The 23035-nt window shown below is 33.5% G+C and overlaps 2 protein-coding genes and 1 pseudogene across 6 annotated transcripts; 2 read left to right on the forward strand and 1 right to left on the reverse strand.

Annotated features, from left to right (window-relative positions):
• The first annotated feature begins 1525 nt into the window (after positions 1 to 1525).
• On the forward strand, positions 1526 to 3441 carry LOC133313945 (protein PHOSPHATE STARVATION RESPONSE 1-like; annotated as a pseudogene).
• Positions 3442 to 10678: 7237 nt separating this feature from the next.
• LOC133313930 (uncharacterized) lies at positions 10679 to 16166 on the forward strand. Of its 4 annotated transcripts, none has more exons than XM_061515350.1 (9): positions 10679 to 10757; positions 11489 to 11956; positions 12557 to 12948; positions 13409 to 13658; positions 14151 to 14316; positions 14417 to 14519; positions 14610 to 14741; positions 15221 to 15436; positions 15720 to 16166. In XM_061515350.1, exons 2-9 carry the CDS (start codon positions 11722 to 11724, stop codon positions 15999 to 16001), a joined length of 1776 nt encoding a protein of 591 aa, XP_061371334.1. In that variant the 5' UTR covers positions 10679 to 10757; positions 11489 to 11721; the 3' UTR covers positions 16002 to 16166. The 4 variants fall into 4 exon arrangements, with proteins under 4 accessions (XP_061371334.1, XP_061371333.1, XP_061371336.1 ...); XM_061515349.1 differs by lacking the exon at positions 10679 to 10757 and adding an exon at positions 11006 to 11072; XM_061515352.1 differs by lacking the exon at positions 10679 to 10757 and adding an exon at positions 11008 to 11072 and having other exon boundaries at positions 14610 to 14738.
• An 868-nt stretch (positions 16167 to 17034) lies between these two features.
• LOC133313928 (uncharacterized) lies at positions 17035 to 22418 on the reverse strand. 2 transcript variants are annotated; one of them, XM_061515345.1, is made up of 3 exons: positions 22164 to 22418; positions 20182 to 21824; positions 17035 to 17856 (listed from the first exon to the last, which is right to left on the reverse strand). In XM_061515345.1, the coding sequence occupies exons 2-3, from the start codon at positions 21778 to 21780 to the stop codon at positions 17473 to 17475; spliced, it is 1983 nt and encodes a 660-aa protein (XP_061371329.1). In that variant the 5' UTR covers positions 21781 to 21824; positions 22164 to 22418; the 3' UTR covers positions 17035 to 17472. The 2 variants fall into 2 exon arrangements, with proteins under 2 accessions (XP_061371329.1, XP_061371330.1); XM_061515346.1 differs by lacking the exon at positions 17035 to 17856 and adding an exon at positions 17888 to 18407.
• Between the last annotated feature and the right edge of the window lie 617 nt (positions 22419 to 23035).

Raw genomic sequence — 23035 nt, forward strand, 5'->3', positions numbered from 1 at the left:
TTAGTTATTGAACTTTTTGTATATTGAGACTTGAGAATTCAGATGGACGTGAGGATCATTTTGGCTCAGACACGGGACGATTTCAGCAGGAGGGGAAGAGAAATTTACAGAAATTGGCAAAAGCATGAATCATAAGGCATAATAACTTTGTCATTTTGGGCCTCACAGTTTGGTATGTCACAAAATGGAGCAAAGTCTTCAATTCTCGTCAAACCACTCAGTAGAATTAGAATTTGCCAAAATAGACTCCAAAACTGGATTCGTAGCACCCAAAAATCATAAAATGGACTACCTATGTTGTAGGAAAACTTGTCGGAATATTCCTTGGTTACCAAAATATTCCCTAACAGAATATTCTCCCGGTCAATGCAATATCCCCTAACAGAATATTCTCTAGTTGATAGAATATTCTCTTGTTAATGGAATATTCCTTAATTGACTGAATATTTCTTGGTCTGCTGGAATATTCTTGCTGAATATTCCTTTGTGAGTTGGAATATTCTTTTCGCATACGTTCAACCTCCATTTAAGTCAATTGACCAATCAAAATAATCCTCTCAACGAGTTGAACAAAACCCGAAGAGTTTCACCTTGTGAAATTGGCTGAAATTTCTAGGATCTTGACCGAAAGATTAGGGTTGCAGTATTTTCAAACTCAGATCTTGTCAAATCCTTCCGTCGAAATAGGAAAATGATTATTCCTATGAGTTTTTCTTGATGAGATCTTCAAATAGACACCTTATTCATTCATACAAAATTACTACTTCGAAATTATTAGAGGTTATGAGTTTAAGATAGAAGAGTTTAGAAATATTTGAAAATATTACAACAGCTTAGAAAAAATCCTAGAATTAATGTAAATTATTGAGCTCCATTCCATATGAACCCAAATATCCTTTCTATGGCTCATTGAATTTATATTTAAGACATATTATTTAAACTATATTATTAATGTAAAGATGTTACTTGCATTAGATTATTAAGAGCAAAGTTATATTTACAAATTTTTGTTTACAAATTAAAATATGTACAAACACTTGAACATGTATTCCCCCAAATAAAAATAAATAGTGTAACTTGTAATAAAAAAATTTTATGGAGAAAAATGTTTGTCATTTTAAATGACACGAATTTGTGTCATTTTTAATGAAACTACGTCGTTTCTGTAAATTTTTACATTATCTCTCCTCTAATTTTTTAATTTTTAATTTTATAAATTAGAGAAAATGACAAAACACATAAAACGACGTAGTTTCATTAAAAATGACACAAAATTGTATCATTTAAAATGAAAAACACTAAACCCAAATTTATAAATAGAAGTTATCCCTATTATTATTAGGAAAAAGTGTGTATAATTTTGAAGGATGTAAAGTTGTGTCATTTTAATAGAGAGAAAGAGATAGATAAAGGAGGAGATAGAGTTGACAAAAAAAAAATAAAGTTGTGGATCTCACCTCTTTGTGAGAGTGAAAGGATATAAGTTGTGTAATTTAAAAGTATAGACACTTTTCCCTTATTATTAATGTATATCCAACGGGTTTCACAGCAGCGGGAGCATGTAGCATCCAGAGAAGTTAATGCTCTTCCTAATTCAGTATAGACTGCTCCACAAACGAAGCCAAGAATGCGTTGGACTCCTGAACTTCATGAATCCTTCGTGGAAGCAGTCAATCAGCTTGGTGGTAGTGAGAGTATGTTTACTTCTCCATAATTTTGTACTTCTTGGCATTCTCACTAGCAGAGATATTTCAGGTTTTTGTTTCTTCTCATCATCATCTTATGATGTTAACATGCAGAGGCTACTCCAAAGGGTCTCTTGAACCTGATGAAAGTTGAGGGCCTTAACGTCTATCATGTTAAAAGCCACCTGCAGGTACATTTTTACTTTTCTTCTTTTTAACTGAATAGCTCTTTTGTCGGTGTGTTTGTTTAATCAAAGGTTTATGAATTATTTGTTCTTGTAATTTCAGAAGTATAGATATGCTAGATGCAAACCTGAGTCATCAGAAGGTATGTGTAAGTTTACATAGCAGTTCTAATGTTCATATAACCCAGGTTTTCTTCTTAATTACATAGCTCTTTTTGCATGCTTCTTTATGTGTTTTATGTTCTTTTCTCCTATTCTCTTCAAGGTTTCATCGCACATGATAAGCACATGAGAATGCACCTTTTTTTGTAAATCTGAGAATAATAGTGTGAATGAATTTTTCTTCCCAACTTGCAGGAATTCGTAAGAAAAAATTGACTTCAACTGAAGAAATGAACTCTCTAGACTTAAAAACGTGAGTTCCCCCCTTTATGGAGTTTTTTTTTCCTTATTGCGCTGATTGTTCTTTTTTGTTGGTCTGGATCATCTCTTGCTGCATGCGTAGGGAAGAGTGTAATGTTCATTCCATGTAACTTTTCTTGATTATCATATATTTGAATTTAAGTGTTAGAGAATAGTATAAACCATTAAAAAACTCTCACTCATCAGCTTAATCTTTTGGGTTAGATTGGTTATTTACATGGTATCAGAGCCTTGTGTCCCGGATTTGATCCTCATCGCATCCACTTTCTCTTATGGAATTTCTTAGCATAGGTAGATGAGCCTGTGCATTGTCCATCCTTCAAGCCCAATGAGCTTTCATGTAAGGGGGCATGTTTGAGAATAATATAAACCATTAAAAAGCCCTCACCCACCATGTTAAACTTTTGGGTTGAATTGATCTTTACATTAAGACATAACCTGATACAGATGTGTGCTAAAAACTAAAAACTGGCCTAGTCAGATCCAATGTTCACTATGGCTATGATATTTACAGTTCTAATTTCCAATATGTTCCATTTGCTTTAATTGCATTGAACTGATTGAAGTGAATAATTAATGCTCAGAAACATACTTTGGATTGTGGCTGCAGGAGTAAGGGGATTTGTGAAGCATTGCAGTTGCAGATGGAACTCCAAAAGCGGATGAACGAACAGCTTGAGGTACTTTATTAGTACCTTAAATTCTGTCTTTACCGTGTAATTTTCCTGCAGTGGAGGAGTTTTGTTTGTTTCCCCTCTTTTGTAAGGAAGATGGCAACAGGGAAGCTGTAAGTTTTGTAATGTTCTGATGTTATAAATGTCATGCAGATTCAAAGAGAGGTGCAGATTCAAATTGAAAACCAGGGGAAGCGTCTTCGAATGATGTTTGAGAAACAGATCAAATTGGAGGAGCCTTCTGCTCCACTATCAAACGTAGTGTTACCTTCTCCTCCACTTGGCAATGTAGAAACCTCAAATGAAGGTCATGAAAAATTTGGAATCAACAGTAGCACTCCAGAAACCATGCCTGGAGAAAGTTCCCAGGTTGCAAGCACAAAGCAAAAGGAAGATGTTGCTAAAGTAACTGATGAACATGAGCTGGGAGATAACCAATTTGCTGCACCACCCACAAAACGGGTGAAGAGTTGATGAAAGCCTTATAATTTTGTAGCTTATAAAGGCATGTAGTGTTTCTGCTCCTAGAGATAATATCCTGGAATTACCTTTTCTGCTTATGACTATGGATGGTTTCCTTAATCAGTGATTAGGGGTAAGTTTTGCAGTGGGAAATTTCACTCTGGATGTTTGTTGTACATATTCTTGGAATGGAATATTTAGACACCGTGGAACTTTTTGAAATGGCGTTGGATCCAGGGATGTTTCAACTAGATGATTAGAAAGGTTCAACAGACTGCTGAATGATGTTTAGAAAATCTTTTCCTGCATTGTTTTATTTTTTTTGTGGGGGGTGCTATTGTTGGAGTTAGTTTGATGCAAAAAATGGGGTTAATTTGTCCTCCTTTGTAAAGGCTTTAGTTATTGAACTTCTTGTACATTGAGACTTGTTTGATTGGATGTGAGCTGCCTCACCAATATTTATTATTTTCTTCTCCGATAGAGCACTCAAATTCAAGGAAAATATAAATAGACTTAGAAACTCTAAGCAAAAGCTATTCATAGACTCAAGCCCAAACTATTAAGTATCGCGGTTCCGTGGACATTTGGCTCTCCCGGACCTCGTTGCTTTTACTGCATCCCGCTAAGAAGAGGATCAAGTTAAAGAAACTGGCACAATATGACCTTGTCATTTTTGGGCGTCAGAGTTTGGTATGTTACAAAACCTGCTTCTAGTTCTAGAGACCACTGTACTTGAAGCCCTTCTTTTTCTTCTTAAGAGGTATGATAGACCGTGTGATTCAGTACTTGTCATGCTCCAATTGCTACCATGGGCGCATTCAAATATTTTATTATTTTGTTGATGACAATTCTCACTATAGTTGGATGTATCTGGCTCAATAGTATCATCTATTTTGGTCGAAGTGATATTTACTTGATCGTTTAGAAAGATCAAAATCTAAGAATGATAATGCTTGAGAATAAGAACTGGCCCTTTTTAACCATTGATAATAGAATTTCATATAATCGTCTTACTTGGTACTCTTATTCTCGGTGTTCCTGAAAATTATGTTACCAAACACAATTGACATAAATTGTTTGTTTTATTCACACTCATCTTAAACTATTCAAGTTGCTACCAATTTACCAAACGCATTGAAAGTTTGAAACTAATTGTTTTTTGGGGCAAGATATACTTACCAAGGTGCACTTACCTAGACTGGTTATTGCACGTGTCTCCAAAATCAAATTTTCTCTGCGCATAGCGATGTTTATGCGGAGATGTTAGACAGTAACAGTAATGTGTCATAAATAATTTTTCTTTCAATATATTTGATATATTTTACATATTGTACAGTTGTCAACTTGTCATAGTACATTTTCTCCATTACTATAATTTAACAAAGGTGATATGTGTATATATTTATAATCTCTATACTACACATGACTTAATGCATAAAAAATTCATTATTTTTTTGGTAAATTTAGAAAAAGTCAGAAATAGATTAAAAAATACAAACATAATAAACGCGCTGACTATGGAGTCGTTTTTTTAACCCTTTATAAGGATTGTATCGAGATCACAATTAAAAATAAAATAAAATGAAAAGGAAAAAGAAATCGAAGTGACGGAAAATTTTAATATGGTTCCAGATCATATTAATTTTTTGTGCTTCCTCTCATATAATTTTTTTATTTTATCCTTATTTTTTTATTTGTTTTTTCATTTTACCCTCTTATTTAACTAAGGAAGCATATCCTCTACGACCACACAATTAATACTCCGAAGTGACATGCAACTTCTTTATCGAGCAGAACTCATTTGTACTCGTGTGAAATTTGATGAACATTTATATCGAGATACAATAACTTTTTTTAATAACATAAGTACATAACTTAATAAAACATTATTATATAAAATTAGGAAAAAAATATATATCATTTTAAAGAATACAAAATTGTATCATTTTAAATGAAAAAAAGAGATAAATCATGAAAGAGAATGTGTTAGAAAGAAAAATTAACTCTTTCTTAGAACAATGATTGTTTAAAGGGAAAAAGATGTGTCATTTTAAATGACACATCTTATATCTTTTTACTCTCACAAAGAGATGAGACCCACATCTTTCAAACTCTTTCTCTCCACTCTCTCATTCATGATTTATCTCTTTCTCTCATTTAAAATGACACAATTTTATATCATTTAAAATGATACACACTTTTTCCTTGTTTAAGTATATTGACATTTTAGGAATAACTTAAATGTGATCGAATTGAGAGAATCTCAAATATAACTCCCCCATATTGTTTGCAACAATATTATAGCTAACTAATATAATTTTTTATTCTATTATACTTGAAAAATTTTATTACATTATTAATAATTTGAAAAAAAAGTATTTTGCTTGATATATATATATATATATAAGAATTATGCACTATCTATTAAATAAATTAAGAGTCATCAAATAAGAAAAACTATAAGGTAGCTAATTTCAAAGAATTTACTTTATATTAGCATAATATATATAGTGGCGGAGCTAGCAAAATTAATGAGGTAGGGCCAAAAAAATTTAACTGGTGTTAATTATTAAATTTTATCCCATCAACTTGGCTATAGTTATTTATCCATATTTAAAATATGGCTAATTTTTAAAAGTTACAAATATATATATATATATATATATATATATATATATATATATATATAATTCAATAAATATATGCATGATTTACTTAATAGCTTTTTAATTTTTGGCAAGTCAATTTATTTAATATGCCGTTCCTTTCACATATTAAACAACTAATTGGATTAAAATCATCATGTGCTAATTCGAGTGGAAGGGTCCAGTAGCTTAAATATATAAATTTGAAATTGATATAGGAATATCAAATTTATATCGGAATTTATATGTATGAAAAAAATATAATTTATATTTATGAAAAAGAATAATTCGACTGCAAAACTGGTCACCGGCCGGCCAGATAACCCAAAGAATCAGTAGATCTAAGAATTGGTCAAACCAATCTAAAATGGGTGGCGAAAAATCAGTTTAAACTAGTTTTTTGTTTTTATTAATTTTTTATTCAACTGTTTTTTTAACAAACAAAGACTCACATATTATTATTATTATTTAATTTTTTAATTATTAAATTTTTTTATCTTACCGGATATAGACAGTATAGTCGTGACTTATTCGATTCTAAAATCAATGGAAAACATTATTGGAAGCAGTCATTGCCTTTCCCATTGATATGGAGTGGAGAGATTAATATATATAAGTTCTCTCAACAACATGGAAAAAAAATTGATTATATTAAAAATGAAAAGGAATCTTTTGACAGAAAAGGTAAGGGGAAAAAAATCTTTAATGTTTAAATAATCCAGGGTTAGTTTTAAATTAACTTAGAAACTATATTCGATTGCAGTGCACAGGGTGGGTGGGGTGGTGATAAAAGTTGGGATAACAACAAAAGAACTATATATATGGATCAGGATAACAGGAGAGATCAAGAGAAAACTGAGGTACTTTCTATGTTACGTAATAAATCAACAGTCATGATTTTATTATTTCTTATTTTAATTTTTTTTCTCTCATTTCTCATTATTTTTGATTTGTTCATAAATAAATAGAATTATCATACATTGATATAACATAATTGAACATTCATTTACATGTTTAATTAGGATGGTTAGTTAGTTTTGTAATTATAAGACTTACATTGAATTTAGTTCTTTTTGGGATTAGAGTGAGGAATAAAAATTAAGCTAACATAATTTTCACAAATTTAGGAACTAATTTGAACACATAAATATTTTGTGAGATAAAACTACGAGCGAAGAATATTCAAGAACTAGATTACTAGTTTATTGGGAGGAAAATACTTACAATCTATTATGTATTATTACTAATATTTCATTTAGGATTCATTTATTTTTAAGTATAAAATGATCAGATATGCAATAAACTCGTCCATAAATTCACGCTAGAAGATTCACATGAATTATTGGGAAAATCAAATATGCAGATAAGCGCAGGACTTACTAATTCTCGTAGAAAATATCAAGTAATTATATGTGACTATCAATGTTGTTAAAATTGAAATTTTAAGTAAAATTGAAAGGAGATTAAAAAATCGTAAAATATAAAATCATAATATAAAAAAATTATAAAAATATAAAAACGTTTGAAATATTGATAAAATTGTTTTGATGAAAAATTCATAAAAATGTAAAATCACAATAATAAATTGAGATTTTAACAATCATTGTGACGATTGTATATCTATTAACGTTGTAATTATATTATGTGAGGGGTGCTTAGCATTGGTATTAACTGTTAAATAAAAGTGTTTTTAAAAAATATAAGTTGTATATAACATTATTCTTCCATAACTCACATACTTTACGTCATCCAATTTATATGTGAATTACACATTATTTGTAAATAATATCGCTCTATTTATTATTATGTGAGGCGTAGATAGCATTAAATTCTCATACACTACATCGTTGACAAAAGGTTTTAATTTTAGTTATTAATGATCATTTATTAATGTTATTATCACTCTGGGTCATCATCACACCTTTTGTAACATGTCTTAACCAGATACCAATTTCCACTAAGCATTTCCCTCACCTAAAAAAATAGCCTTTCATTAACTATGACTGATTAGGAAAAAAATAATTAAAAACGGTGATCCGAAAGATTATGACCTCTTGATTCACTGCGAACTCGGTTAGTACTTGTTTTCCCTATTTTAGAATAATTATTTTTAATGTTTCTAATTATTTTTTGAAAAAAATAATAAAATTATTTTTCTGTTAATATTATTTATGATTTTATCTAATAAAGATATTAAAATTTAAAATTTAACTTCAACAAAAGAAGTCACGTAGGTAACAGTAAACAATGTACGAAGATCTAAAAGGAGGGATTATTTACTGTGATCCGGAATCATCATTTTTTAGGTGATCCCTTAATGTAAATGTAAAGATAAAAATAAAAAAGAGAAAAATTAACAAGAGTAAAAAAAAAAGAAAAAATTGATGTTACGAGAAAGAGCATCGAATTATTAAGTAGTCGTAGAGCATAAAAAATATTACCGTAAAAGGGATATCCATTTGCTTATCCACCAATTCAGCAAATAAATTACAACAACTTTCGCATCTCTAATCTCCAACTCCATTGACATTCCATTTCCCAATAAGAAAAGACCAAACCCTCCAACCAATAATTATTATTTCTAAACACCACACCACACTCACCTCTCTCCGTTTCTCTTACATTACACCACTTTATCCTTAGCCCACGTGTCTAACACAATGGCAATTATTTGACACGAGTTGCTCACTCGCCGCAAATGAGAGTATGCTTAACATTGACATGCCCTCCCATCAATGGATTTGGATTGTTGTTCAAAGCTTTGCCTTACTACCTGCTTAGGGAAGAGTGTTTCTGCTTTCTACTTTTAGGTGGCATCATTTTTCGGGTTTAACGATTCTGTTGATAGATAGATTTATCTTCTAGCCTATATAAAAAGTATATATAATTATGAATTAGTCTTTTCTTATTTTACCCAAGATTCTCGTGTTATATATATAATTAAAATATTCGTTCTTGCAAATAAATTATTTGCAGTAAGTTCAATATAACATCGTTTTGGAACTGAAATTATGGTATTTTTGAAATTTTAATTTATTTCAGGGTTACAATAGTCTTTATATTTATAATTTTTTAAGATTTCAATATCAAAACGACGTCGTTTTAGAAATAGCAGATAACTTATCTGCATTAACTGCAGAAATATTTTTTCCATAATTAAAAGGTAGGTCTCATTTTTATATTTTATCTTTTCACTTTTTTGTAGATTCCACTTATATATTGAGGATGTAGCATGAAAAAAATTTATAATGTAAAATGAAAAAATTAATCCCCTGTATTTATGTGAGATTATATGAATAGAAGATTTTTTTTACGTATATTTATATACGTATATGATATAATTTTATCTTTTGTAATATAAAAAATTATTTTTAAATTTATAAAATGTGCGTTATACTATTTCATTTTTTAATTAAATCAACATGGCTTAAAACGAGACTACGGAGAAGTAGATATTCCCGTTTAACAATTTCAAAGAATAAGTTATCAAGATGAAGCTAGATGAAATGATTCCAAAATAGTTAAAAATTCGTGAATCAAGAATAAAAAATACGTGAATCATCACCATTAGTAAAAAGAGTACAAATGAATACAGTTCCTTACAATGCTGATCTTTTGATAAGATAAAAAAGCTCATGTCAATGTGGTGTATCGCAGTAAGTCCAATTCTTCAAGTATTCATTTAAAAACCTCAATGAAGGTAGTAGCTGTTGGGATTTCAAATCAATATACAGATGTTGTGAATAATATAATTATTGGTGAAATCAAAGAATATTATAAGTTATAACTACTAAACCAAGCGTGAAAGTCTTTCTTTACTCCTTCGATTTCATCATTTATAAAGAAGATTTATTTTAGAGAATTTGTGGGATTGCTGACACAAGTGTTTGTGGAATCTTTCTATTTCAGACTTTTTTTAAGTATTTCAACTCTTCCCTAAAGTAATCTATTTATGAATATAAAAGAAACAAAAGGAAAGTAAGTGATTAAAAAAAAAACACACATGTAGTTAAACGATAAAATAATTTACTTATCATTCATATGATTAAAATAGATAACTTATACAATTCTTTCATCGTATTTAGGTGAATTTGAAAGAAAAAAAATACCATAAAAAACAAATGATTAAAAAAGATAATGGATAAATGATGGTAGAGTAAGCCCTTTAACTTTACTCTAAAAAAATGTTGATGGATAGGCACAGACAACTCATCATGGAATTTTAATTTTTTTTTTCTCACAAATTTTTCTCTGTTGACATTACTACTAATAATATGGTATTCTCTGAAGTGTATTTGTTTATTTAAATTAACAAAGAAAGCAAGCATGGTATGGGTTGGAAAGTTTATGGCTTGTTCTTTCTCCATATTAATGATCACAAATAACAATATTCAAGTCACAACAAGTGGACTGATTCCTTTCTTTTCGGCAGTGAAAACTGAAAATTGAAAATTGAAAATTGAAAATTTCAACTTGAAATAAAAGAAACATAATTGAGCTCGGATTTTTGTTCAATGACAGATAGACATATATATAAAGAGGGGACCACAGATAAAGAGAATATATATATGTGGCAACTGCACCAGATGATCATCTTCTCAATTGGTAGCCACCACCACAGTTATATTCACTGCAACCCCTTCACGTTTCTCAAGTTGTTTTGTTCTGTTCCTTAGCACAAAGGTACTTAACCTGTGTCGTTCCTTTCTTTGTGTGTTTTGCCGGGCAAAATGTCCTATCCTTTTATACCCTTTTTCAAATTTATTTATCATTTCTAATTATAATGTATAGTATTATATTAATATATTATATAAGGTCAGATAAAAAAATGTGTTACTGTTTTTGAGAGGTTCTGGTAAAGCTGTTTCCACATATTCTTATCTTCTTCTTCACTTATTATAACTTTTGTCTTTTTCCTCGCATGTGTGTTGTGTCTTTTTGGTGATGCTTTTCTCTTCCACCTTGCAGTTGCTAGTCTTTTCATAACCAGTCATCAAGGTCATGGCTACCCTTTCCTTCCTTGACAAGGCTTTATTCTTTTCATAACAGTTTTCAAGATTTTTAATTTTAGTCTTTTTTTCTTTTTTCTTTTTTGTGATTAGCTTCAAATGATTAGGAAAGGTTAGACCTTCCTCTGCTTCCAAACTTAAATGACTACCCCATCATTGTATCTCTTTCTTTTTTCTTTTTTGTTGCTATTTTAGTATTAATATTAGTGTGATATGATAATTGTTCAATTGTCAAGAAAACATGTGAATTGTAGGTTTTACCAATTTAATGCAAAATATTTATAACGCATTTTCTTGCTGGTATTCAGATTTCTTTTTATGTCCCTGTGTCCTTTTCTAACTCACTTTCTCTGTTTGAGTGTAGCTTTGATAAATTCTGATGGAAACTTATCATTAATTTTACAGTTGCAAGGATGACAGGGATGGCCCACCAAAGTGTTTAAGGGGACAGGTGCAAATAATTGTGTGATATTTGAGGTTTCTCTGTCCAAAGAGTAGTTTGAGGACTCACAAGTTGAATCTGTGTAACTGTGGATCAGTCACGAGTTTGTAATAGGCTACTAGTCCATGAGGAAAAGGGTCATTCAAGAAGCTTTTTGAATAAAGAATCAAGTGTTTGTTGTAAGATAAAAGTGAAAATGGAGACGCTGAATCATAAGTCTATTGAGAGAGTGGTTTCGCAGAGAGCACTGCAAATGGGTAGTTCATTTCCATGTCAAATTTGTGTGGTGGGATTTCTATGTGGAGTCTGCCTCACCTCTTTGTTCTTGGCTGCTTTGACTTCCTTTGGCACCTTTCAGTTTGGTCCTATTTCATTTTCAACCATGTCAATGGCTAATTCATCAGGGAATTCAACTTCTCATCATAATATCGGTGAGTCAATTTCCTCGTCCTTTGTTTCAACCATTTCATATTTATTCTTTTATTTCTATTTTCTATTAGGAAATGGGGTTCTGGATTCAAGGTGCTTCTGCCTCTTTTACCATTTGACTTTTATTTCATTGATGGAACATGGCCATTTCAAGAACCAATTTTATCTCCCCTTTCTTTTCTTGAAGAAAAAGAATCAGAGTTTATCATGAGTTCCTACTATCTTTTTTTTCAAAGTCTTGGTGTATTCTAGGACGTTTATCCATGAAGTAAACTTGATGAGAACGAGTTAAGCTTGTGCATGAAGCAACTTGAATGATACTTTAATTACTTGCTTTACGTTAAGCACACTCTTATGATCATTCTTTTTGACTTTGACTGCATTTGCCAGAGGATAGTATTAGGGAGAAAGAGAGAGTAAACACATTGTTTTGCATAATTAGTATTACATTATTACAATCTTGTAGTCACTAAATATTTTATAGTACAACGATGCACGTAGAACTGATCACAATGATATTTAGTAACGCAGTAATCAATCTGGTTATTATGGGTGGATTAAATTAAATTAATGATGGAACGTGTTTTCTTTTGTTTTCTTAGGTATGGTTACACGTACGGACTGCAATTTGAAGCTTAAGGAAACTAAGAGATTATGGGATTTGAAGAGCAGTAGAGAGCAAGATAATAGTGACAAAGTCTCATTGCTTTATTCAGCTTGGAGTGCTGTGTTAAATAAATCTACAACTGGGGCAAATGAGTACTTGCAAGAACATGGCATCAACGGGTCAGGTTTGCCTAATGCCCCGCATTTTGAAAACTGCAAGGTGAAAACACAGCTATATGGCCATCTTGATAAGCGTACAGGAAATGAGAGCTTCCCTCCATGGACAATTTGGAAGGGTTTTTTACAGAAGCTCCCTGTTGCTGCATCCAATGAGGAGATCAAAAATTTTAGGCAGCAGGCTGTAACTGAGGGGGCTTATCCACCCTGGGTGTGTTCTTAATTACTTCTTCCCTATTTTGACTCACCATGAATTATTATTTAACTAACAAACATGAATTGTTTAGGTGGTACCAATAATTGATTTATTGTTACCTCCAAATATGCTAGTAAAGTGACTTTAGTTTCCATAACAATCACCTTTTCATAACCCATTATAGTTTTTTGTAGTTTTTTGTTTCTTAAATCCATATCTTTTTCTGAGGGAAGCTAATTAAAGTAGTATTCTCTTCACTAGATTTTCCCTGGTTAAAAACTAAACCCTTTTTTGTTTGAATGCATTATTCCAACATTTACGATATAATTATTAACGGAAAGAACAGCTTATAGATGCTTAAGGAAAATTTATGATCTTCAGTAGAACATAAAAATGACATTTACAATGTTCATGTTTAAAAAAAAAGGTGGAATATTGCAATTATTGGCTGGTTTTTATATAGAAACGTTTGCAGATTGCAGGATCTGATGAAGAGAACTATCCCTTGACTAGAAAAGTGCAGCGTGACATATGGATCCATCAGCATCCTTTAGACTGTAGCAACCCGGATGTCAAGTTCCTTGTTGTTGATTGGGAGAGATTATCTGGATTTGGTATTGGGGCTCAGATTGCTGGGATGTGTGGACTTCTTGCTATTGCAATCAGCGAAGAAAGAGTCCTTGTCACTAACTATTATAACAGGGCTGATCATGACGGTTGCAAAGGTATAACTTCTGTGAGAAAAATCATTCATTACTTACTGTGAATCTGTGTTGAATTCAGTTTTTTAACAACTTATGTACAATGTGAACATCTGTTCTCAATAAGAATAACCTTCAAACATTATGAAAACTAATGTTACTGTTGAGATATATAAAACCATTAATGTAGCCTCACCCAACAGCTTAAGCTTTTGGGTTGAATTGGTTCTTTACATGGTATCAGAGCTTCAGTGACCATGAGGTCACGAGTTCGATCCTCACCGCCCCCACTTGTGGAATTAAATAAAAAAAAAAGCACAAAAAGATAAACCAAAAATTGGGTCTGTGCAATATCCACACTTCAAGCCCAAGGGGCTCTTGTATGAGGAGGTGTATTAGAGAATAATAGAGATCATTAGAAAGGCCCTCACCCAACACCTTAAAGTTTTGGGTTGAAGTGGTTCTTTATGAATCTGATGATGATGATGCTACAAGTGGGAACTCTTCTTTATGCAGGGTCTTCCCGGTCTAGTTGGAGTTGTTACTTCTTTCCAGAAACATCCCTAGAATGCCGTCAGCGTGCATTTGAACTTATGAAAAGTGAAGAGGCAAGGAGTAAAGGAATTCTGACCACAAAAGAAAATTATACATCCAGGCATATATGGGCTGGAACAACTCCTAGGTAACCTCTCACAATTGCAAACAGATATTTATGATTGCTTCCATAATAAGAACCTAAAGGTATAGAAGTTTTATTCTTCCAATGTCAATATATACTGAAGGAAATGGGGGCTTCCATGGAATTATTTGCAACCTACAACTGATATAAATGGGAGTCTGGTGACATCTCATAGAAAAATGGATAGACGGTGGTGGAGAGCACAGGTACTTATTGGACTTGCCAAAAAAAGAGTTATGACATCATTTTAGAAATAGTTCATGATTTAATGTTGTTGCCATAAATATTGTTTTCAGGCTGTACGCTACTTAATGAGGTTCCCAACTGAATACACATGCAATTTAATGAATGAGGCCCGCCATGCTGCCTTTGGAAAACTAGCTGCAAAAATGGTTCTTGAAAGTCTTGCTGGAGACTGGCCCAAGGTAGTTGTTAACTTTCCTCTATTATTCTTATTGGACATTAGAGAATTAAGAGTAGACGTGTATTCTAGCCATGCTTTGCATCTAACCACTAATGGGAAGAGTGAAAATTGGTCCTATTAAAAAATCTACCTAATTTTCCCCTCAAGATAGTTTGCTTGGATGGTTTGATAAATGCAACAGTAGTATTAGATTTTCGTTAGGTTAAAATGTATTTTTGTCCCTATACAATATACTCATTTTTAATTTGGTCCTTATACAAAAAGAAGTTTTAATTTTAATTCCTTTATATATTTAGACACATTCCTTTTTAGTTTTATACTCTCCATATGTAGATTTTATAACAATATCTATTAGAGATTTAGGGTTATAAGCAACTTATAAGTATCAAAAATATATTTAAAAACCTTTGTCATTAAAGTTGGTCTTGAACTTGGATTCATGAAAAAAAAAAGAAAAAAAATTCTTTTGCTCCTTTGCTTCAGGAAAGTAGTGACAAGCCAAGGTCTGATATTGATGAATATGTGTGGTCCAATCACAAGCCATGGGTCCCTAGGCCTCTACTAAGCATGCATGTAAGGATGGGAGACAAAGCATGTGAAATGAAGGTGGCTGAATTTGAAGAATACATGAAGCTTGCTGATCGAACCAGGAAGCACTTCCCAAACCTTAATAGCATTTGGCTGTCCACTGAGATGCAGGTACTGCATATGTTGTCTTAGTTTTAGCTTTCTTAAAAAAAATAAAAATCACTCCTCGTTAAACCCGACTAGCGAGTGTGGGGTGGAGATAATCCTTGTACGCAGCCTTACTCTTGCATAATTGCAAAGAGGCCGTTTCCTGGATTCGAATCTCATGACCTTTTAGTCATGAAAGAACAGCTTTAGCTCCGGTTCGCCCCCTTTAGTTTCAGCTTTCTTATTGCTAATTATTTTTTAGTCATCTTTTAGATGATAGCTTTATTAAGATTCTAATTTGATTCAGGAAGTGATCAACAAAACCAGAGAATATTCTCACTGGAACTTTTACTATACAATGGTAAGGCGTCAAGTTAGGACTAATATGTCAATGGCAGAATATGAAGCCAGCCTGGGTAGGGAGACAAGCACAAATTATCCACTAGTTAATTTCTTGATGGCTGCTGATTCTGATTTCTTTGTTGGGGCATTGGGTTCTACTTGGTCCTTCCTTATAGATGGAATGAGAAATACTGGGGGAAAGGTAATGGCTGGGTACTTGAGTGTCAACAAGGACAGATTTTGGTAGGGTCATCATGTCATGTCTGTAAATTAGATCATTGGTAACTACGATAGTAACATGATTCTTTGTATGTATAATTATTGTACATATTCCAAAACCCCCAAAAATAAAACAGCACAATCTCTAATTCAAAGAGTGATGATAGAATCAAAATACTCGGACCTTGTTCTTCGAGTCCATTATTTTTTTGCCTGGTTCCTTTTGTTCTATTTCATGGGGAGTTCCTTTGTAATTCATCAAAGGCTTTAGGTAGGAATTATTCCATCTTCAAATTTCGCTGTTAAGGATAACAGTGGGCGTGTGTTCTAAGTGATTTAAGCTTGAGCTACATTCAAATTATCCAAATTCTATAACTAATACATACCTTATTCCATCCGAAATTTTTGAAATTCCTACTATGTCTAACACCAAATATATTAATTACATATTTTTTTATGCATGACAACTCCCAAAATTTTAAAATATTGCATGCTATACTATCGAATTTAATCAAAAACTTGACCTGAAATCATTATATATCCGAGTATTTTTTATTTTCATATCCATATCTTTTCTATAGATAATTGGAATTGAGTATCTTTCCTAATGGGTGGGGATTAAGAAAAGAACGGGTAAAATTCCTCAGGTATTTAGAGGGTTATGTTTTCATAAAAACATAACGTGTATTTTTTATTTTTTATTTTTATTTCAACAATGAAAACTATGAAAAAGGAGAATTAGATGACTAAAAAATAATACACGCGTCAAATTTTTATTGAAAAACAACCATTCAAACGCCTAAAAAACTTAAATTTTATCCATTAATCAAGCCTCTCAATTTTATCAGCTGAGTAGTAGACATACACGTACATTAAAATTTAAGAGTTCACAATGTTTTTCTTTAGATAAGGGACTACAAAATGTCTGTAAGGAATTTTGGATAATCCACTTCTTTGAAAAGAAAAGGAAATAAAGAAGATCCAAACTATCAAAGTGAAAAAAGAGGTTCTTGTAATTTAATATTTCAGGTACAAATTTCAACAAATTTTCCTAGGCCATAAGTCAGTCCCAAAGAATAGCCAAAACTTATGAACGAAAAGTGAAAACTGAAATACCACTCACAAAAAATGCAAAATCATAATCATCGATATAGATGCAGTCATGTAGATACAAATATTGGTATCTTGGGGAAATTAGAACGAAGCCAAGCAATTGAAGGCGATATAGACTCTTTCTCTTCAATTTCACTTCACATGACAATACAATAATTTCCAGATAATGAAAGCTCTCTTCTTAATCCAATGTCGCAAATGGGGAAAAACATAGAGGCACCCTTAAAGAGTAAGGATCGCCCAAAGAGTTTCCAATAAATTCTTGGCGACATCATCCAATGTGAAAAGAAAAGTCAGCTGTGCGCAGCTTGTGCACAAAGACTTACACTTTCCTGTTGGGAACGATTATACGATTATCAAGCAGCAATTACAGAGATTCCATGGTATTAGAAGTCTTCCAAATCCTCACTTCCCGGATGTACTCCATCTCCTCCTTCTGCAATAGTCTGCTTCTTATGTTTCCTACTTTTGGCTCTCTTAGACTTCATACGTCGTTTCCTCTCATTGGCATCCACCCATTTGTAGTCTGAAGGTATATTGAAAGGATCGACTTCATCCTTATATCTGTGACTATCAGAGTTGCTGCAGTGTGTGCCACGACTTCCTTTCATCCATGAAATCCATGCAGACCCTTCTGAATCCTTGGATTTGGCATCCTGGAAGTATGCAGGGCTGGAAAGTGGAGTTGAAAACTCCTCTGCTGGCTGAAGCTCCTCAAATTTGGTAAAAGTCACAAGGACCCGTATAGTAGGGACTATAGGGATAGCTACCTGCATAGCAGTAGCATAACCAAAGGCCTATGAAACACATGCATGGATGTAAAGTATGCTGCAACATAGGAACAGCGACACAACAGCATTTCATAAGAGCACAGCAGGAAATAGATATGCATAATAATATGTAATACAAATGAAATGCATGAAATATTAACCAACATATGAAAATATATCCAATTTACATCTGACATCTCTAGAGGGCAAGCCTTAGAGTAATGGTAAGGTTGCTCCTTAGTCTGGGAAACCGCTTCTCTGCAAAAGTGTAAGGATAAGACTATCTACAATCGACCTTTACCCCTATCATCGCAAGTTGGAGAGCCTTGTGCACCGGGTTTTCCCTTTTTTATACATCTAACATGTTTAAACATTTCTCAAAGATGTTAAAAAAGGATAAGACAACCGATTTCAGTAGTTCTCATTCCAGTAATGTAAGTAGAAGCATTGTACTTAGAAGTGTCGTTCTGAGTGTTGATGTCCTTTACATTTAGAACGCCAACATGACTCCACTCTTGAAGTGCTAGCGTTTTCATATCTAGAAGCAAAATCTGGAACCAATAATAGAAAAGAAACAATGTGGTATTTGCTTTGCAAAATATAGTTCTGCATAAATGATGAAGAACTATATATCTTCATACATGTGTCAGCCTAAAGAATGCTGAGTATAAGCCAGGGGCTTGGGACACTTCTCATTCTTTTAACACAACTTCAATGCAAGTGTTCAATTAGGACAAAGATCCAAAGAAAAAATAATCATAAATATCTTAACTAATGATGCTATGAAGTTCAAGTCACATATTTGACAATAGAATCATAATTATATATCTCCAGAGGATGATCATTTTATTCGTCAATTTCTATAAGCCACAATTAACCATCAACATTTGTACCCAGACGAGTGGAAATCAAAGAATTGCTCTTGCATCCAATTTTAACATTAGAAAAAGAATCTGTCACTCGTGCAAAATAAAAGAAAACCCGGTCCCCAAACCCAAAAATAAGAAAAAATGAACTTGCAAGAAGGAGGAAGAATGCGATAGAAACTGATTCGAGATTGAAAGAAAATTCAAGAAAAGAATGAAAGCTTATTGATGTAACCTCTTCCCTAAGGATCTGAATCAAACCCAGAAGTAAGAGACTGGTAGAAGAATTGCAATGAAAGGCAATGATGCACTCGAGCTGACTGACTTGGATTGAGCTCAAATTTGGATAAGTAACTCGAAATTGGCTTCTGAGCAAGACTCGTCGCTTTGCCATGAGTATCAATAGTTTTGGGCATTTCCATAGTTTAGGGCTTTTCAATAATTGTTAGTTAGTTATCTTTTTGTTATTTCTTAGATTATGTTTGAATGTGTGTTGATTGTGTGTTATCTCCTTTGATTGCACATGATTCATTTTGATTATGTTTGATTTTATTTTCATTTATTTTGTTTTGTCTATTTAAGGCTTGAAGAACCCTATTATTATTTGGTTGTTTTTGGTTAATAAAATTCAGAAAAGAGAAATAGTATTTTCTCGCAATCCTTGTTTTTTCAGTCTTTCTTTCTGTTTAGCCAATGGGTTACTACTTCAACATTATTTGGTATCAGAGCTCTGGTTGTCACATAAATGGCTGAACAAAACAATGGTGGTCGAGAACCCTGTCCCTCACTGCACAACTCATCAATTAACTAACTAATTACATTCTCTTTCTCTATTTATATCCTACCTCTGCTACTGCAGATAGAGGGCTAACTAACTATCTCACAACTTTAACTAACAAGGCCTAACTAACAGAGACTGACCCACTTGTTTGGGCCCATCATTGTTTCTTCTATTCTAACATATAATTTTCTAATTAGGGGAATGCTAACAGAATGTTTAGACAAACTGCAACTATTAAAAAACTTAAGAGAAATGAGCGTAACGGAACCCTAATTTAGGGACTAATTTGATGACATTCGCATGATTGCAGGACAAAATTGATGACACTTTGCATTATTAAGGGATTAAATTGTCGCAAGAAGACAAAAGTGATGACACTTTGCACTATTGAGGGACTAAATTACTGAAAAACTCTGGATGACCAAAGTGATGATGTTTGGATCTCTGTGGGACAAAAATAGGGGTTTACTCAAAATCTTCATAACCTTGACATAGACAGAAAAAAAGAGGACTTACATCCAGTCTTATGTATGAAAAAAGGATATGAATAATATCATATGTAACTAGGCTTATAAGAAAAGAAGATACAGGTAATATGAGCACATTGTAACCACAAGAGTGCAAAGCAACAGAGCATAAAAATTTAAGTACTGAAGGTTATGATGGTATTTGTGTTACCTTGACAGGAAAGGTTCCATGAGGAAGTTTAGTTGTCAAAAGTTCTCTGAGTCTCCTAATAGCCTTAACCTTGTTTGCTAAGATGTCGAGTAGAGGCAGAAGCTCATCTGTTTTCAAAGGGAAGTTTGGTGTCAACCACAGGACAGGTCTTAAACCCTTTTTGTACTCACCCTCATTCTTAGACTCGGTAACTGCTCCTTTCTTCTTTTTCTTTTTACTGTTTTTATCCTTTCCCTTCTTCACTTCTCCTGGATCCTCCTTCAGAAACTCAGATTGTGACTTTTGCTGATCACCTGATCTCTGGTTGCCACCTTCTGGGCCCAACATCGAACATTTCTTCATAGTTTTTGAATCCTCAGGTTCGTCACTGCCGCTCTTCAAGTTTTTCTTGTTCCAACCAAACCAGCCCTTCTTCTCTTTGACCACACCATTAGCTTCACAATTCTCATAGGAAGCTGCTGAGCCATTTTCATGACCATCAAAGTCGCCTCCATGTTCCTCATCCTGACAAATACCACCAGATTTCCCCATACGCAGCGCAGAATCCAATTGCATTCTTTCCTCAGCAGTCAACACATCATCATTGTTTTCTCCATTCATCATACTTTCACCATCATCCACAGCAAAAAGCTCTTCATCCGTCATGGCACCTGGAACCCGCCTTGACTTCACACTCACCATCACATTGAGCATGTCATAAACTTTTGCTTTCCAATGCCCGACCGCCTCAGTCTTCTCTTGACGCCTCCAATTCAAATGGGGAACAAGCTCAGCCTGAGTAACATCAATACCAGGTCTATACATATTTGTCTGAGACATCAAAGAAACTTCATGAGCAACCTCGGCATCCGTAGGTTGTGTACTAGCTCCTTCCAAAGCATTGGTGATTTCCTTATCCTTATGAGCAAGAGCAAGCAAAGAACCCGGAGGCAGAGTCAAATTACCATCCTCTGAAACATACCCCTCCCCAAGGAACAAAAAGGTTTGGTCTGACCTTTGTATACGGAAGCCATCAAAACCAGACAGTGTCATATCAGCACGGAGATTAGAACCGCGCTTCCAAATGCGGTAAGTATCCGAAGGGGCAATTCGGCCAATAAAAGGAATAACAGAGCTCTCAAAATGGAAAGATATTTCCATGTAGAAATCACGAATACGAGCAGCGGAAGCAACAATGCGGGGAACTCTACGGCACCATTTAGCCCAAGCCAGAGGCTGATAGTGCCGTGCAATAATCAAAGCAATTGCTTCCTCTCTTGTACACACGGCTTCTTGTAGAGCACTCCAACCATGCTCGTTCTGCAGACTCCAATCCGCACCAGCAGCCATCAAAATCTCAACAGAGACCTGATCCCCGAGACGCACCGCGAGGTGAAGAGGTGTCTCCCTACCAGGAACATCGCGCCGATCAATAACCGCCGACACCTCATCGGCTCGAAGCTCAGCTGCAATAGATTCAGATTCTGTGTTAACCTCACCAGCTTTCGCAAGCCGAGGTATGGTCGAAATGAGATGCCGCAGTGCAGCGTGGTCACGCCTCGCAACTGCCACGTGTGCAGGACTGTGTGCGTATTTAGATATATCCTCCATTATCATCATCAATTCCGTTTCCAAGCAATTTCCATTCTCAAATTGCCAGAAACCTGATTCATAAACAATTAAACAAAAATCAATATTATATATTAAATTTTTTTTTTTCAAATCCTAGTATACAAGCTCATCTTCAGTTCCATTGAAGGTAAGTCGGAGGTCAAATCAAATCAAATCAATGCACAGAAACAACACCAAAGAAAGATTTGGAGCAGAGAATTATTTTTTTAATTAAGAAAAAAAAAAGTAGAGTTAGGTGAACAATGACATAAAGAAACAAAAAAAAAAGTGGAAAATTCGAAAATTCGGATTCCATGTAAAGCGAATTTGTGAGAAGACAGATGTGCATCAATTGTGAAAACAGAAGAAAAAAGAAGAGGCGAAGAGAGTACCTGCGAAAGAAAGGAACGGAAAAGAATTGGAATCGGAAGAGAGAAGAGAGGAATGAGTGGACTTAGGGTTGAATTGAGGTAGAGAGAGATTGGATCTAACAGTGAGTGAGGAAGGTTAATGCTGAGTCCTGCTGCTGACACACACAACTCAAAAAGCACATGAATGCAGCGGAATCCGTCTCACACACTCAGAGATAGATCAGGAGTATGGCTTCGTCGCTCTCTCTACTTATTGTTACTGTTGTGTGTGTGTGTGTGAGCGTGCCCACTTTTGCTTTTGGATTTGGGGTCTTAATTAAGACTTTAATAATATTAATTCGGATAGGATCGCACAATGTTACGATCACATCTTAACCGTTGATTTCCGTCAATCAATGGTTATCATTTATTGCGAATTAATAATTAATTAATGAGTTTGATTTGAAAAATAATAACCGTTGATTGGCGAAAATCAACGGTTAAGATGTGATCGTAACATTATGCGTAACATTATTTGTGTGTCACAATATCCTATCCTATATTAATTAACCATAATAAAAGTTTCTAATGTGCGTCGCTTTTGTGTTAGGAGGACATTCCTAACAGGAATAGGATATTCATAATATATATTGAGGAAGGAACTAAATTAATCAAGTCTAGGGTACTTAGCAATTATCACCTAACCTAAAAAGTGAGCCGGCACTGCCTGGCATTACTGGGTTATTAGTTATTGGCTTTGTAGTTCCTAATTCTCAGTTTTCGCTTGTTTAATTGCATTGTTAGGTTGGCTAAATAACTATTTACCCTTTATCTCACTAGTCACTGTCTTTCACAGTCTTTCATAATCTTTCAAGTTTCAAACACCTCATCTGTTTTTCCTTTCTACGCGGCCC

The sequence above is a fragment of the Gastrolobium bilobum genome, unplaced genomic scaffold (genome assembly GCF_033153095.1).
Source record: "Gastrolobium bilobum isolate Gb01-03AN ecotype WA unplaced genomic scaffold, APGP_CSIRO_Gbil_v1 utg436, whole genome shotgun sequence".
NCBI lineage: Eukaryota > Viridiplantae > Streptophyta > Magnoliopsida > Fabales > Fabaceae > Gastrolobium > Gastrolobium bilobum.